We start from the raw sequence: 16652 nt of genomic DNA, 5'->3' as shown, positions 1-16652 counted from the left end.
ATCCTAAAATTGTGCAGACCGCATTAAAGTCAACGATGAGGAAACATACTGTTTTCATACAGCAAATCATCTTAATCAATATGATCTTATTTTTAATTTTTTTTAAGTAATGCAAGTAATTGATCCGGCCCCCTATCAATCCGGTTTCAATATCAATATCCTAGAAGTAATAAGTAATCATCTCATCCTATATAAATTTTTAATTAACTATCAGAATAAATAAAAAATGCTAACAAAAATCCATCCATCCAAATGATTAGTATTCATATTCTTAGATCGATTTCTCATTGGAGGAAAATGGTCAGTATTCTTTTTTCATTAAAGGAAAAATCTCTATCTTAAGATGACAGCAAGAGTGATATGGAACATCTGCTGAATGATGTTTTATTAATGCAATTATGCTTTTGTTTATAATGAAAACATTTCTTTCCGTTACAATCTCAAATAGTTGTTTGTATAGCAGCATCAAGCCAATAATTCTTCCAAGACAAAGAAAAAATTATTATTTGACTTTTGGCTTATGAAACCAATAATTTTCTTTGACATGCTCCCCCACGATTGACCAAATATTCATCAATCTAAGCTCATTTCAATATCTATTGATGGTTTCAGAATCTTAAAATAGGTATATCACTATAAATAATTTCTCTCATTAATGCAAGATCAGAGATAATAGTCGAGCAAAAACAGGGAATAATAGTACACAAATAGTAAGATTAGAAGCAAATGATAGATTTACAAATAAGCACGACATGAAGTTAAAGATGATCCGAAGATCTAAAACAAGAGAGATTAGATCTCTGTTATTCTCTTCCTGTTCATATATATATCCTATTCAGATTTTTATAATCGATCCAATTAAGCTATAATATACGAATGAAAGAACTCGCAGGCCGCCATTAACAAGCTCAGACTCCCTTCGGGCATCTTCCAGGCGTTGCTGCTAAAAATTATAATCTGGATTCAAAAGATATAATGAAGAAAAGAACTAGTCAGATTGAAATATTTTTGTAATTCTTCATCGTCGTTGAATTGATGGCAACGAATTCCTTTACGCCATGATCTTCTCCTCCGCCCATGGAGAGAAGACGTCGCCACCGGTGCTAAGTTCGTAGCCATTTTGCTGCTCACCGCCGGTGCTAAGTTGGTAGCCGTTTTGCTGCTCACCGCCGGCAGCGGAGAGTCTCTGTCCAATTGGTGCCATAGGAGCATCCTTTACCAGAGATTGCACCCAGGATAAGTCCGGTTCGTCCATCGTGGACGGCAGGGTGGCAGCGGCTGTGGCGGAGACGCCTCCAAAGGTGGCTGCTTGGTTGCCGCGGAAGGCAAAGGAGGCAGATTTCCTCAGCTTCGACAACTCCTCTTCTTGGATGCCCCAATCAAGCTTACCGCCCGGCGAGCCCCAGTCGGTGAGGTCGGCCGCATGTGGAGCAGTGATTGGGGAGAGGGTAGACGAGCGGCCGGTAGATGTCCCACGATCGATGAAGCTCTGGCTTCGCTTGGCGAAAGCAGAAGCCCTCGAGTTCATCATGGCTTTCGCCATGGAGGGGTCGAGGCCAAACGATGACGTCGCGTTCACCGGCGGGGAAGAAGAAAGGCCTCCGATTCCAGAGAGCAACTGCGACTGGTGCTTTTGGAGACCAGGTGCGGATTGGAATTGAGGAGCTGACTGCCTCATGGAGAGACCCTGCAACTGAGTTAGCAGCGATGGGTCTACATGCCTCAACATATCGCTGAGTTCGGAAGAGCGAGATGCTTCCGCTAGGTTGTTCGAGCCCCAATTTGCACGGGGTGACGAAGTTCTGGTGATTTCATCGATGAGCTTCTGCTGATATCCTTCCAATCCGAGTAAATCGAGGTCGAAATCCATGTCTCTGGCACTCAGCGAAGCCTTCAGTCTGCTGCTCGGCAACTGCAAGGCTGGAGGTGTCATGGCACCGCCGGTCGGGTTCATCCACAGCGATGAAGCTGACGAAGCCGAGGGGGACATGGGAGAACCGGGCTGCTGCATCATCATGAACGCCGTGGCCATGTCCAGAGAAGAAAGGCCTGGCGACGACGACCGCGACGAGGGCAACACCATTCCGCCAACTGATGCCGCCGAGGGATTCACGGATCGAAGTTCCTCTGGTTTGTGGGCGAAGAAGCAAACCCGACGATTGCAGCCGGTCTCATCCTTGCACAGCCGAGTCCGATACTGAGCAGGGTGGAGCCAACTCTCGAACACGCCGTGGGCGTACTCGCAGGAATCGCCGTTCCGGCAAGATCCTTTGCGGAACTCAGGGCACGGCACGCAGCTATACGATAACTTTCGCGGATCTCGGCGCCGGGCGTTCTCGCCAGGATGTACGAAGGGGCACTCCGTCCAATCGTGGGAGTAAGCCCGAGAGCACGGCTTGATCTTGAAAGTATACATCCGGAACTCGTCGGTGCCGTAAATCCCGGTCTTGATGTCGGGAAGCGTCAAATCCAACGGATATTCCTTCTTCTCTCCTTGTTTAGCCGTCTCTTCCTTATTTGGCGATGCGACACTAGGGCAACACGGGGCCTTTAGGATAACTTCAAGAGATTTGGCCACGCTGTTCGAAAACTGCCGGGCGATGACGTCACCAGGGCGGTTGCCGCTCGCATCGAGGGCATCGACGGCGTCCCCGGAGGCGCCGATCAGGAGCTTGACGGCCTCGAGAGAATCCGCAGAGCCGCCGGCAGCGGCGCAGTGGAGAGCCGTGGTGCCATCGGAGGCAGCGCTCCGGGCAGCCTCAGCGGGACTTGCGGCGAGGATGTAGTCGATGACGGCGGTGCTACCATAGAGGGCCGCAATCATGAGCGGCGTACGCTGCTGGTATCCCATACCTCGGCCGGGAGAACGAACGTACCAGGGAGCGGAGGTATCGAGCGGCCGTCCCTCCTCCACTGCCCGCTTGAAGGCAGCGACGTCATCTGAAGCAGCAAGCTCTAGGAGCAGCGCAGCATCCTCCGCCACCGGCGGATGCTTGGGATCTTCGCCAGCCGGCGGAGAAACTTTCCGGAGGCCGCCACACATGTCCTTCCTTGACCTTATCCACAAATCAACGAAAACCTCCATAAAAGGGCGATCAAATCATCAAAAAAAAAACAAAAAAAAAATCTATAAATCAAACTAAGACGAAGCAGATAAAGGATTCTTACAGGAGATCGAAGAAACCGAAGAAACCAACAGATCTTTGTGTGCGGAAGAGGTGAAGATGTTTCGGTGCTTGGTCCTTTTTGTAGGTGAGGATGGGGCGAATAGTTTATACAAGGAAGGCAAAAGGTCCTGCCAAATTTACTCCTCCACCCCCGAACAACCTCGAATTCGCTAGATACAACCAAGGCGGTAACGAAAATACACTAACAAAGGATGCAATAAACAATATCTTACACAGAGGACTAAAATAGAAGAGACCACAATAATTTTATAGCGGTCTTCCGGTCAACGATTCGACTAACAGAAGGCAGCTGCCTGCTTCCTACTCCCTAAACGAAGCCAAAATGAAACTAAATGAAACCAAATCCCAACAAAAATGAAACGAACCCAAACGAAACGATAAGCGGGCCACCCGGCAGCGGCGAAGTGGACATCGCGTCAGCGTCGCGATAGCTGTGGGTCCCGGATGCAATTGTGGCCAACGGCAGATCGACGCGTATACGGTGCGAAATAATTATCCCTATGGAGTCGTGGACACGTGGCGAGCCATGCGCTTCGCGCTGCCTCCTAAACCGGGTTCGGTTCGTGGATCATCGCGGTTCGTTTCGCCCGCTCGAATCGCAACGAACGATGAAGCGGACATCTCGCTTTCGGCTCGACACTAACCAGTCATATAAGAGTACCCGAGACGTACCTGACTCATTATTCGTTGTTCGATTGAATTAGAAGAAGTGAGGTCGCGTGCCTCGAATAAATAAAGAATTATGGCAATAATTAATATTCCAAAAAAGATATGTTTATTCTTTCCGTAATAAAAAAATAAAATAAAATGTTGACGTCATATATTTCATTCGGGGCATCATGGAAAATAAAATAATATTCTTTCCTTTTGTTTTATCCGACTCTTTTTTTTTTTTTAATAAAAATTAACTTTTTATATATTGATCCTGCCATGAAGTTGAGTAGATGGTCACTAGGAAACAACACTGAGATGATTCCTTGTCTTCACTGATGGTCCTCCGCTCCTGCAATCACAAGTCGTTAGTGCCAAGTAGAGAGGGAGTTCTCGGCGACGGTCTTCCGACGCTCAAGTCACACACCGACAAGCGAGGAAAACAAAAGAAGCAAAGGAAGCGCAAGCAGTGGTTCCAGAAGACGTGTGTGCGTACCTCCACGGATGGCTACTCCCCTCCTTATATAGAGATGCGACGGGGTAGACTACACGCTTCCCGGACGATACGCATCCCCAAACTTTCCCCAAAAGCTAACATCAAGAAAGGATCTTTGACACCTTACCGTAATGGGGGCAAACGCATCTCTGCCGAGGCGGCAAAATCTTCTTCCGTACGATCTTCTGTCATTTCGCACCGTCAGTCGGCGGCATCGACTCTCGGAAGGATTGTTCTGCCCATACGCACCACTAATTGGTGGCACTGACTCTTAAAAGGATGTTAGCACGTATCACCAGTCTTATTCGTCGGCTGTTAGTCTGACTGGACTCCCCTTGATTGGCCCGACCGGCCACCTCTTTGATCCCATACGCCTATGTCTAGGCCGATCAGCTTGAGTGCCCCTCCCTCGGTGCGTTGTGGGCTCGGCCAACCCTCTCCGAACTCTTCCGGCTACCTCTTTGATCTCATACGCCTATGTCTAGGGCGATCGGCTTGAGTGTCCCTGCCTCGATGCGTTGTGGGCTCGACCAACCCTCTCCGAACTCGTCCGGCTACCTCTTTGATCCCATACGCCTATGTCTAGGCCAATCGGCTTGAGTACCCCTGCCTCGGTGCGTTGTGGGTTCGGCTAACCCTCTTCGAACTCTTCCGGTCGATCGGGGATGAAGGTCCTTCTGATCAGCTAACCTTTTAGTTGACCACCCATTGATTTTGGCGATCACCACAGCGTTGAACTTCCTTGGAGGTGGGCCCTCTCGAGCCATACCGGATCATATATATATATATATATATATATATATATATATATATATATATATATATATATATATAAAAGATGAATATTATATATTTTACTTTAGTTGGTATAAATATATTTATATATTAAAAATTTAAGTAAATTAAATTTATTATCAAATTATGTCTTATTTTGGATGGAATTCAAAATAAGGAAGACAATTAATGTAAGCATTCGAACATTATTAAAAATTATAAAAATATATTATTTAAAATCAATACTAGTGTCCAAGTTTTATATTGCAGGATATAATTATAATTATATTTTGCAGTTCATATTCATGCCATTTACGATCAAGGACATCCATAGGCAATTAAAATAGGTCTGAAACCCGCATCTCTCAAAAGTCTAACTAATTTTTATATCCGACGTAGAAAAAAAAGGGAGAAATTAGTGATTAAAATAATGCATATTATACTCTTGTCAAAATGGAGTCGTGCACTATTTATTTACTTATAAATTATAATTAAGTAATAAGTTTATTTTTCGTGATCGTGAAATATTTATCTAAATAAGACATCGAAACAAACTCTATCATATTGGTTCTGGCTCTGTAGTAGTCTAAATTCATCTCTTAGTTAACTGGGTATAAAATAAACGTAATTAAATATAAAAAGTTATTTAATTTTCACTATACAATATAATTATTAAGAAAATATTTTTCTTAATTCCACTATCTAAAACATTTTTTCCCTCAGAATAAAATAAAAAAAATATATGGGAATGAGGAAGAAGCAACAAAAGATATATTAAAAATATATAAATTGAAAATTAAAATATTTGACCGACTTTCGGATAACATCACATCAGAATCTGCCGTCCAAATCCCAATGCACGGTGACCGTTGATGCGGATGGCTTCTCTGATTGACCGTTGATGCCGATGGTGTCCTTTTAATCATCAACCACTTAAAGTAAAAAAATTATAATCGTACTCAATATGATTCAAATATCAACAACTTCAGTTAATTGCTCGTTGTCAAATTTGTATAGACAACGACCGTTTAATTTTATTATTTCTATTTTCAATTAAAATAGCATTATCAATCTGCTTTATTATGGAAAAATAATCTATTTATTATTAAAAAAATTATTATCATTGATTGGGTAATTTGTGAAACTCACATAAAGCAAATAGAGTAGATCTTTTGAGTATTTCATAATTTTAAATGTATTATATTATAGTGGTATTTCTTGATTTAAATGATTAATTTATTTTTTTTTAAAATAATAATTTAACCAACCATGGCGTATGGTGACGACACTACAGCTGAATTTCACCAGAATTATACATATTTTTAATCATGACAATGAACCTGGCACGATTATTAAATGACATCTATCTAATTATCAAAAATTATTTGAACGGCGTCAACAAACATATTTAGCATTAAATCGTACTTCCTTTGTGTTAGACCCTGAAATGAATTGACGAGACATTGAGAGCGAGCGTATTTATTTTTTTGCCACAATTAAATCCTATGAACAGGTCTCCTCGGATGGATCTAGTGGCTAGCGCATAAGGTATTACCATAATGAGGTCTGAGGTTCGAATCTCGGCAAAGCCGAGGTAAATACCTCCCTTATGTGCTAGTCACTATTTCAAAGGCTAGTCGTCGCCCGTAATTTACCTCCTCCGTGTTGGCCCTGAGACGGATTGGCGGAGGGGTTGGAGACGAGTGTATTCGTTTTTCACCATAATTAAATCCTATGATTAACGGTCCGTTCGGATGTAAATACTTCCCTTATGTGTTAGTTACTATTCCAAAGGCTAGTAGTCGTCCTGTGATTTACCTCCTCCGTGTTGGCCCTGGGATGGGTTGGTGAGGGGAGGGGGGCGCTGGGGCGAGCGTATTCGTCTTTTGTCACAATTAAATCTTATGAACGAGTCTCCTCGGATGGATGTAATGACTAACGCATGAGATGTTGTCATAATGAAATTTGGGGTTCGAATCTCAGCTAAGTCGAGGTAAATATCTCTCTTGTGTGCTAGTCACTATTCCAAAGGCTAATAGCTGCCCATGATTTACCTACTCCATGTTGGCCTTGGATCGGATTAGTGGGGGCACTGAGGACGAGCGTATTCACTTTTTTGTTACAATTAAATCCTATGAATGCGATCATTAGACATAAAATATTATTATATAAAATTTTAAGATTGAAATTTGACATATTTAAGCATGTATTTTTTTCATGTCTTAGTCACTTAGACTAATGACCAGTAAGTATTCATGATTTATCTTCCTTATATTATACTTTTTACCACATTAAATACCGTTAACGAACTAGGAAATTAATGGAGCGTTATTTTGTTAACCTACTTGCTAAAAATTGTAGATAAATCATAAATATATTATGAGGAAAAATTACCTTAAAATACTCTATCATAATTTAAATTTTACATACAATTTTAATAATTTTTTTTTATTATTATTCTTTACATGTAAAATTTTATTTACTTCAATTTTCTACATGTAAATATCATTACCTAACTATTCCTCATTTTTTATATAAAAAATCCTAAATAAAATATAATTCCTTTTAAATTTAACACATTTAAAATTAAATCAGAGTATATTTTTTTTATCAAATTGAAAATTGAATTAAAGTATATTTTTTTATTAAATTGAGTACAATATTTTTTTCAACTTAATATAATTTATCTTAACTTTAATACTATTTAAAGAGAATTTAATATATTTTTAATTATCATTTAAAAAGAATTTAATCTATTTTTCATTCAATTGACCATAACCTTTTTCCACCTGATCAATTAATCAATTGACTTAGGTTTAATTGATCGAGGCATGACCTCCCAATCGATTGGTCATGTGAAAAAAAATTATGATCAATTTTATAGAAAGAATTATACTTGATTTTAAATTTTTTATCTAAAAAATATAAATAATTAGTTAAATTGATATCTATTATATTATATTTGGATAGAAAGTGAATTTTTTTACATAGGGACTATATCTAAACTTTAAGTTGTGATTGACAATTTTAATATAATTTTTACTATTACGGACTCAATTCATCCGAAATTTAATTATTTTATTTATATTATTTTATGATCTACCGTTTCTAAGTCAAATTAAGTTCATCTTCTCCGGAAATATCGTGGCCTTTTTTTATTGTGGTCTTCCTTCCTACTATTTTGACCGTTTATTTACTATGATATATTTTTCATAAAATAATTACTTTAAAATTTTTAGTTACTATTTTAGAAAACATAAATCATAGTTTTAATTTCCTTCTTACATTATTTGTAGATGGTGTGGTTTCTTAATTCCTGTTTAAAAGCTTGTATTTTAGTTTGAAATATAATTCAACTTGAGTTATTAATTAATTAATTATATATGTATTAAAAAAAATCAAATTTAGAGAGAAAAAAATAAAATAATTATAATTTACTATATGACTAGAAAATATTTGCAATATTAAATTGATACAACTTAAGAGAGAAAAATATTTTTAAAATAAATTTAATTTCCATATAGTCTTACGCATAAACTTTTAAGTAAACTATAGATGAATCTATTTTTTACTTTTAAATTAATATTTTATTGAAACGTTAATAATTTAAAAGTATTTCAGCATCAAATGGGCCTGGAGATAAATCCGGCCCGAAAACTTTTAAGGCCTTGTCGGGACTTAAATAGAGACGTATAAATGCGAACCGGCTTATTTATAGACCAAAAATAACTCTTGTCGACTAGATCGAACAATCGTACCAATTGTATATATATAACAGTTATTACTATGATTATAAATAGCAAGGAAATATTTTATTTTTATTAATAAAATCTTACTAATTTTATCGTAGTATTAAATGTTCAAGATTGGAAGCGAGCCAATTTATAAACACTCGAGATCCTCTGGATTTTATTTTACGATTTCGACTATAAAAAATGAGTTTGAATCTTTTGTCTCCAAATTTTTCTATTTCCATGTCTCTTTGTCGATCTGACGGATCAGATTACATTTCAATGATACTTTACACATCACGAGTATATTGTACACATCTTAAGAATGCCATGATACCTTGAGATATAATATGATCCGTCCGATTGACAGGAGACACGAGGACAGAGGATCCGAACTGACAAAAAATAATTGATCTCTTTGAATAGATCCTATCTATTTAATATACGAGATTCATTCAAAAGGATCAATGAATGAAATGATCCATTCTCTATATTGTATTTTACTATTCAGGGGATCTATCCTCATTTATAGATAAAATAAATAATATTCTAACATATATTTATTCAAATATCTATAAATTGCTCAGTTATTGTATGTCCGATACGGACATTCACAGTAGATATGCATTTTAATTTTTTTTATAAGTATTTAAAGTGTCAAATATTTGATTGATTAACATTAAATTTTTAAAACAGGCAGCGCTTAAATAACATGATAGCAACATTTAAACAACTAAATTAAGTCTTAATCATTGCGATACTGTTATGTTATTATACTAATCAAAGTATGATCTGTAGTCCACCGGATAAGCATTGGAGTTGAACTCTTAATCCAGTTCTATTATCTAAAATTAATTCCAATATAATGGACACCAGTTCTAATTTTACTGGTCCATTTCTGTGGTGCATGTGCAACTCCACTTGCATAAATTTAATTAAAAAATTAAATTAAATTAAAATAGAAGCTGCCATATTTTCGAATGTCCATCTCATTTGGTGGCCCCACCTCATAGGTACCTCACAATTACACGGCATGAGAAATGAGAATAAAGACAAAAGAATCACAATTTTGATTTTATTTTATTTTCATGGCTTTAACATTTACATTAGCTAGAGGGAATATTTTTTTAAATAATTCCAATCTCAAATATCATTCATCGGAAGGAGATCAATCCTTTAGTTTTCAATCTCTGATCTCTTTCTAATTCCTCCTATAATTTGTATATCAAATCTAATTCGATCAAAATTAATTATAATTTTTTTTTTGAGTTCATCTTCCCATCTATGTCATAGTTTAGATTGAGTTAGACGGCCAGCGATCCAACGTATAAATTGTAGAAGAGATTAGGAGAATATTAAGGATTACATATTAAAGGATATGAGAAATCATCGGATATTGTGACAAAAGACGAAACGCTCGCCCCCAGTGTCCCCGCTACACCCGACCCAAGTCACGAGGGAGGTAAATTGTAGTATCCGAGCGAGCATGTGACGGACAGGATGTAATACAGGGATAGAGAATTTATTCTCCAGCTGCCCCGAGGATTGACCATGCGATCTCATTTTGGCAACTTCCACCACATACCAATCCGGATGACCCACAGGATCGAGAAATCATCGGATATGAAAATATGTCAGGTGTTTTTTTAAAAAAATTTTTTAATAAAAAAATATATTTAATGTTTTATTTAGAATATTTGAAAGTGAGATATTTAATAGATGAATTTTATAAATATTTGATTTATTAGAGATTTGATTTTGGGATTTGAGATATTTTAGGAATAAAATATTTGATTGATAAATAGCCATAGGTACTTAAAAAAATTTAATATGACTGTAGATTTTATTATTAGTATTATTATAGTAACTTTTAAATGTACTATTTATATTATTTTCCTTATTGTTATTTAGTATGTGGTATGAAAAAATAAAAAAGGAAATTGAAAGGAAAAAAAAAGGGGAAAAGATAAAGTAAAAGAGGGGCTCTAGGAACCGTCCATCGCAAGGGCTGACGCACGGATCGTGAAGTTTGACGTGGTGATGGTGGCTGCCGCAAGTCTGGACGTCAACTGCCGTTCCCGACCCGCATATTTAGCTGTACTCCGCGACCGCCCGCACGGCGCACAGCAGGCGCGCGGCCGGGTGCTTCCTTTTTCTCCTCCGCCGACGTGGTTCTCCTCCACCTCCGTCTCGGCTCCAGGAGGGGCCACTCCGTCGAGGCCAGAAGAGAGCCGAAGCGCCTTCCCGGTGTTCCCGTCTCCGCCCTCCGTTGCTGCCATGGCCGAGCTGGCCCAGGCGGAGTTGTGCTCTCCGGGGCCCGCCGCGACGGCGACCTCTACGGGGAAGAGCGTCCAGGTGTGGCGTGCGTTGGTGAGCTGGATGGCCATCCTGTTCCGCCTCCTCCTCCAGATCCTGCGAGGGACGCCCTCGTGGGCTCAGCTCCTTTCCTTCGTTGGCCTCCGCCAACCCCTCCTCTTCTCTCCGTCCGCCGCATCCACGGGTTATAAGCCTCTCGCAGTGGATCGACCTAGCGATGCCCAGCCCCTCCGGGTTGGAAACTCGCTGGAGTCCCTCAATAGGCTCACGGTATGACTTCGTTTTCGATCGGGGTACTAGGTTGTGACTATTTGGTTTGAATATTGGATATTTTGAAGTAGATTTGTCAAGATCTATCTTCTATTTAAGTTTCTTCAGATATTGCTAAGAAATACGGTTGCAATATCATCGTTTGGCTCGTTATCGCCTTGCCATTCAGTGATTTTTTGGGGATAAAACCAAAGATGAATTTCTGATTTTCTGTTTTTTCTTGAATTCATTTCTAAGTGTCCAAATGATCTCTACTGATGTGCTTGAAATTTTTTACGAAGGCGATCTTGCCAAAAAGACTTGTTGAATTAGGGCTGGAGGAGCAAGGTAAGTAGTCGATCAAGTGAATTGATAGCCTAGGATCTTCAGGTAAAGGTCTTTGCAATTGCTAGACTTCTATGAACCGACAAGTTTATGAAGTCTAAATACATACCAAGTTTTGTATGCTCAATATTCCCTGAACTCGAGGACATAATGTTCACAATACTCATCATCCCTTGATTCTGCAGATCAATCAATGATCCATATTGTGGCAACTTGATTTAGTCTCACAAGAGGACTGGGTTTGATGTATTGATTCATAAGTCTAGGCTAGTCCTTTATGATTAAATACGTTGAAGATTTTGTTAATGGTGTTGAACGTTAATTTATTATGTTAGTCAAGAGATTGTGATATCATACCAACATGACTTTTAAGATTCATAAGCGAATCTAATAAAAAGTCTTCTTAAGTGGTAGTCACGGTATGGTCTAACATCCTGAGCTAGATTTTGAATGTTAGCAAGTATACAGACATTGAACGATGATGACTGCAACATCTTGGGTGGAATCCCAAGAGGGAAGCGTGGGCTGTTAACTTCATGTGTTTACTTCTGACACTCATATGTTGTGTACAATCACTACCAATCATGAGATGTATTATGCTCAGCTTTATGAACATGAATTCACTGTGCCAATTGTTGTGTTTGTTATAGGTAATTAATTTTTTTCATGGTCAAAATGTGCTTGTTTATGTTTATCTAAGAACTACAAAAATTATATTGGAAGTACATATAAATGCCACCAAACTTGCAAAGTCACTCATTGACTTTATTCAAAAGTTGAAATATGCAAAACTCTCCATACATTGGGAAACATTGATAGGCCATGGAGTATTAGCTGAAGCTATAGCCTCATGAATCCCATGGTGATGTGGGGATATGTTATAGATGATGACTATCACTCTTTTGTTTGGTTGGTCATATCCCAGAATATTTTTCTTAAACTAAAATTGCTGGTTGATGAACTTAGAATGAAATAACTAAGAGGAATGGTAAGTTTGATGAAAAAATCAGATCTGCTGGGATAACTGATGGTTACTAAAATGTTTTCATATACTTCAAGAACTTATAACAGGCTTGATAGAATTTAGGTAAGACATCATGTGTTACTTGGTAATGTTCGACAAACTTGACCCAAAATGCAGATCAATATAGTTAGAAATAGATTTCACCACCTGGTTTCAGTTTTAGCGTCTTGTTTGTTGCTTTGAAATTGCTGTAATTCATAACTTTGCATGTACTTTTATGTATTTCTTTCCCAAAATTGTAAGAACTTTTATGCTCACCTCACTAAAATAGCAGACAACATGCTTTGCTTGTTTAGCCACAATAAGTACTCAGGGTATCCAGTGTTAGTGCAGGTACTCCGTTCCAAGTCCTTGTTTTAACTAATGAACTTTGGCCTTTTAACTTTCTTTGTCATTTTATTTTTAGTCCTATTTGACTAAAAGAAATAAGTAGACGTTCAGTATTTTGTTGTGACTACTACTGAATTGAAGAAAATTGTAAACCTCTTGGTCTGCTACTGGATTCTTATTATCAGAATTTTTCTTTCTTCTACTGCTGCATAAACTCTGAATTTTACCTGTGTAACTGTTCTCATTCTTCAGCTTTATCTCCATCAGTTCCCTTTCCAATTCCATAACTGATTTGTGATAGATGGCCTCTCCTGTCCAACTAATGTAGAAATGACCTTTAAATAATTTGAAAACTTTGTTAGATAACCATAATTCTTATATCCTTCTCTTCTTTATTCTTGTTTTACTTTTACAACAAAAGAAGTAAGGCTGAGAGAAAAAGTGGATGATAAAATCATATCTCATATCCTTTTGTTTAAACTATGAAATTTCTGTGAAAGAATATTTATCCTTTTATGGTTAAAAAGTAAGGATACAGCATTTCCACCCTTGTTTTGCAGATTGAGATTATTATTGGAATGGTTAATTTGCGCTTTGTTTCTTTCTGTCAATGTTAATATAATTTCTGGTTGAGAAAATAGATGAATTCATGGAAGTGTTCTGTGAGAAACCTGAGGCTGAGAAAAAATCCTTTGTGTCATTTCAGTGAGATGCCTTTGTTTAGTTTTTATAATTGAGTCTAATTTCACCGTTCAAATTCATGGATTTCATTAAAAAATATATGAGAGGTATTGAGAATATTTGGTTTATTGTTTTTTAATGACTTCCTCATTTATGGTTAGGCTCCTAACATTTGTAGGTTGTACTTGATTTGGATGAGACTTTAGTTTGTGCATATGAGACATCCAGTCTTCCGTCTGCAGTTCGTATGCAGGCCATTGAAGCTGGTCTAAAGTGCTTTGAACTAGAATGTATATCTTCAGAAAAGGTTGGTCTTATGACTTGCCTATTTTAAATTTTCAGCATCATCTTAAGGTCCATTTGTAATTTTGCTGACAATTATTGAAGGATGCCGATGGAAGACCGAAGGTCAACCATGTCACTGTCTTTGAACGTCCTGGTTTGCACGAATTCTTAAAACACTGCAGTGAATTTGCAGATCTTATTCTTTTCACAGCTGGCCTTGAAGGTTGCAGTTTGTGGTGCTAGTTTTCTTCGTTGCGTGTGTGTTTTTAAATTTTTATGCTTCTGTACGTAATTATCGTATGCTGCCTTTTGCATCAGGTTATGCTAGTCCTGTTATTGACAGAATAGATGCTGACAAAAAATTAAGTCATCGGCTATACAGGCCTTCTACTGTGAGCACGTAAGTGAAAGTTCTGTGCATGAATTCACACTCTGAGTTATAATAATCTCTGTAGCTGCACATTTTGACTGTGATTATATTTCGAGTGTTATTGATCATAGTCAATATCATGGAAATTTTAGCCATTGATATTCAAATGGTACTTAGTAGAGTGCACAAACATTGTCCTATGATTGTTGGCCAACATATGTGTTTTTCCTAGGTTATACACAAAGTAATGTTCCTGAAAAGAAAATAAGCTTTGTTTTTTTTTTGGTCGAAAGATAGTTTGTTGGAGAGTCAAAGTCTCATAAAATACAGATTATGTAATAAAAAATATCGATTCTTCATGGTGTGATTTATGCTTCAGATGTTATTTAATGTGAATTACTGAATCATTAGTGACGACTTTTCTTTAATATAAATTATCGTTCATTTATCAAATCCAATGAAGATTCATATAGCCAACCTCAGATAGTTGGGACAAACACATTTATATGTTTACCGAATGCTTAAATGTCATCATAAAATTTGCCTATTGCAGGTGGTGCCTACATATATCCATATAATTTTTGTATCCAAAACATTCTACGGTCTATTGCTAAATCCTGCATATACGATGCATTTTTGTTCAAGTAAATGTAATCCGTTTCTGTGAAACAGGGAACACCGAGAACATGTCAAAGACCTTACTTGTGTATCGAAAGACCTCTCCCGCACGGTTATTGTAGACAACAATCCATTTAGCTTCTTGCTTCAACCTTCCAATGGAGTACCATGCGTGCCATTCTTTGCAGCACAGCCTTGTGATAACCAGGTAACAGACTTGGACTGATATCTGCGCACCAATTTTCTTTCTTTCAATCTAATAAGCAATTACTTATCAAATCCCTTATCCATCAAAATATTTTCTTTGCTTCCAGCTCATGGATGTCATTCTTCCCCTTCTGAAGCAACTTTCATTTCAGAAGGATGTCAGACCTGTTCTATACGAAAAGTTTCACATGCCCGAATGGTTTGAACACCAAGGAATTCCTTCCATAAACCCTAGTCTGTGAGACATCATCGAATTCCTGCTTCGAAGCTCCTCTTACTGGAATGTACAGTAAGTATTTTAATATACACAACGCAGGAACCCTAATTCAAGGGGGGTCCCTGCTTGTAGATAATGATTGGAAGAATCTCCTGAGCGTCAAGGAGTGTCGAAGGACCAAGATTTTATGGCTCGAAGGAAGAATTCTGAGATCCTAATGAACAATATCTATTGTTTTCATGGAAACATTAAATTCTGGTTGATGTTATTGTAGATTCATAGGACATTACATTTGCTTAGGAAGATTACTTCCAATGGGAAGTGGAGCTGTTTTTGCATTTTATATTATTCTCATTGATCTTTGTATGAAGCAACTTTTTATTCTTCTAAACCCCATGGATCGAAGGATAGATATGGACCATCTGTCCAATTAAAGAAATTTTTACACCTCAAATAAAATAGTTGGAAGAAAAACTTGATTTTTTTTAATCTAATATTGAACTCTTTGAATAGGCAATTGACTAATCATGAAGATGAATGACCTGGTATTATAAAAGATTTTACTTCCATAACTAATTCAAAGCATACACTAGTGATAGAAACAAAATCAAGTCATTCAAAGCATGGAAACAAAATCAAATAACACCAACAAACAAATTATGTTTAATCTAAAGTCAGTCATCATATTTAAAAAAACATCCACAAAAAAATGATAATAAAAAGCAAAGTTTTGGGTCTCAGTCATGTTCAAAAAGTTTGCAAAGTCTTTTTTTTTTTTTTTTGCTTGTTCTAATAAAATGATCAACCTTTTCTTCCTCCTCCCATTTGTTTGCTTCTAATTCACCAGAAATGCTTCGGGTAGCCATTTATCCCACCGAAGAACGCCATCTGCTCCTCGTTGTCGGCGTTCGCCGGGAACGTCGTATTAGCCCCCTCCGCCTGGTGGAATTGGCCGCCCCCTTCTTCTTGTAGCCGCAGCAGATTCATTGTGACCCCATCATCGAACACTTCCTCCTCGTTCTGCCTCATCACCGCAGAGCGCGCCATTCGACGCGGAGGTAGAGACACCGTTTCAGCGGGCTTCATCATGCTCTGCCCTCCTATTTCCATCATTCGCCCACTGCTTGGCCCGATGTTGCCGGACAAAGTATACGGATTCACAAGCGATTG

The 16652-nt window shown here is 38.0% G+C and overlaps 2 protein-coding genes across 3 annotated transcripts; one reads left to right on the top strand and one right to left on the bottom strand.

Moving 5' to 3' along the window:
- Nucleotides 1-689: 689 nt before the first annotated feature.
- LOC122047664 (zinc finger CCCH domain-containing protein 33-like) lies at nucleotides 690-3360 on the bottom strand. Of its 2 annotated transcripts, none has more exons than XM_042609099.1 (2): nucleotides 3169-3360; nucleotides 690-3079 (listed from the first exon to the last, which is right to left on the bottom strand). In XM_042609099.1, exon 2 carries the CDS (start codon nucleotides 3041-3043, stop codon nucleotides 1052-1054), a length of 1992 nt encoding a protein of 663 aa, XP_042465033.1. In that variant the 5' UTR covers nucleotides 3044-3079; nucleotides 3169-3360; the 3' UTR covers nucleotides 690-1051. The 2 variants fall into 2 exon arrangements, with proteins under 2 accessions (XP_042465033.1, XP_042465026.1); XM_042609092.1 differs by having other exon boundaries at nucleotides 690-3056; nucleotides 3169-3325.
- Nucleotides 3361-10858: 7498 nt separating this feature from the next.
- Nucleotides 10859-15825, top strand: LOC122047659 (nuclear envelope morphology protein 1-like). Its single transcript, XM_042609081.1, has 6 exons — nucleotides 10859-11426; nucleotides 13964-14092; nucleotides 14173-14293; nucleotides 14389-14470; nucleotides 15113-15266; nucleotides 15373-15825. The coding sequence occupies exons 1-6, from the start codon at nucleotides 10881-10883 to the stop codon at nucleotides 15505-15507; spliced, it is 1167 nt and encodes a 388-aa protein (XP_042465015.1). The 5' UTR covers nucleotides 10859-10880; the 3' UTR covers nucleotides 15508-15825.
- The last annotated feature ends 827 nt before the right edge of the window (nucleotides 15826-16652 follow it).

The sequence above is a fragment of the Zingiber officinale genome, chromosome 1B, assembly GCF_018446385.1.
Source record: "Zingiber officinale cultivar Zhangliang chromosome 1B, Zo_v1.1, whole genome shotgun sequence".
NCBI classification, from domain to species: Eukaryota; Viridiplantae; Streptophyta; class Magnoliopsida; order Zingiberales; family Zingiberaceae; genus Zingiber; species Zingiber officinale.
Note: the sequence above shows the minus strand (reverse complement) of the source record. Positions and strands in the feature narration are given on the sequence as shown.

Excerpts from the sequence above, each read along its gene's own strand:
- LOC122047659 (XM_042609081.1), top strand. The coding sequence starts at position 10,881 with ATGGTGGCTGCCGCAAGTCTGGACGTCAACTGCCGTTCCCGACCCGCA. Across the intron at positions 14,093-14,172 it reads AATGTATATCTTCAGAAAAG|GATGCCGATGGAAGACCGAA; the intron begins GTTGGTCTTATG and ends CAATTATTGAAG. Across the intron at positions 14,294-14,388 it reads TTTCACAGCTGGCCTTGAAG|GTTATGCTAGTCCTGTTATT; the intron begins GTTGCAGTTTGT and ends CTTTTGCATCAG.
- LOC122047664 (XM_042609099.1), bottom strand. The coding sequence starts at position 3,043 with ATGTGTGGCGGCCTCCGGAAAGTTTCTCCGCCGGCTGGCGAAGATCCC.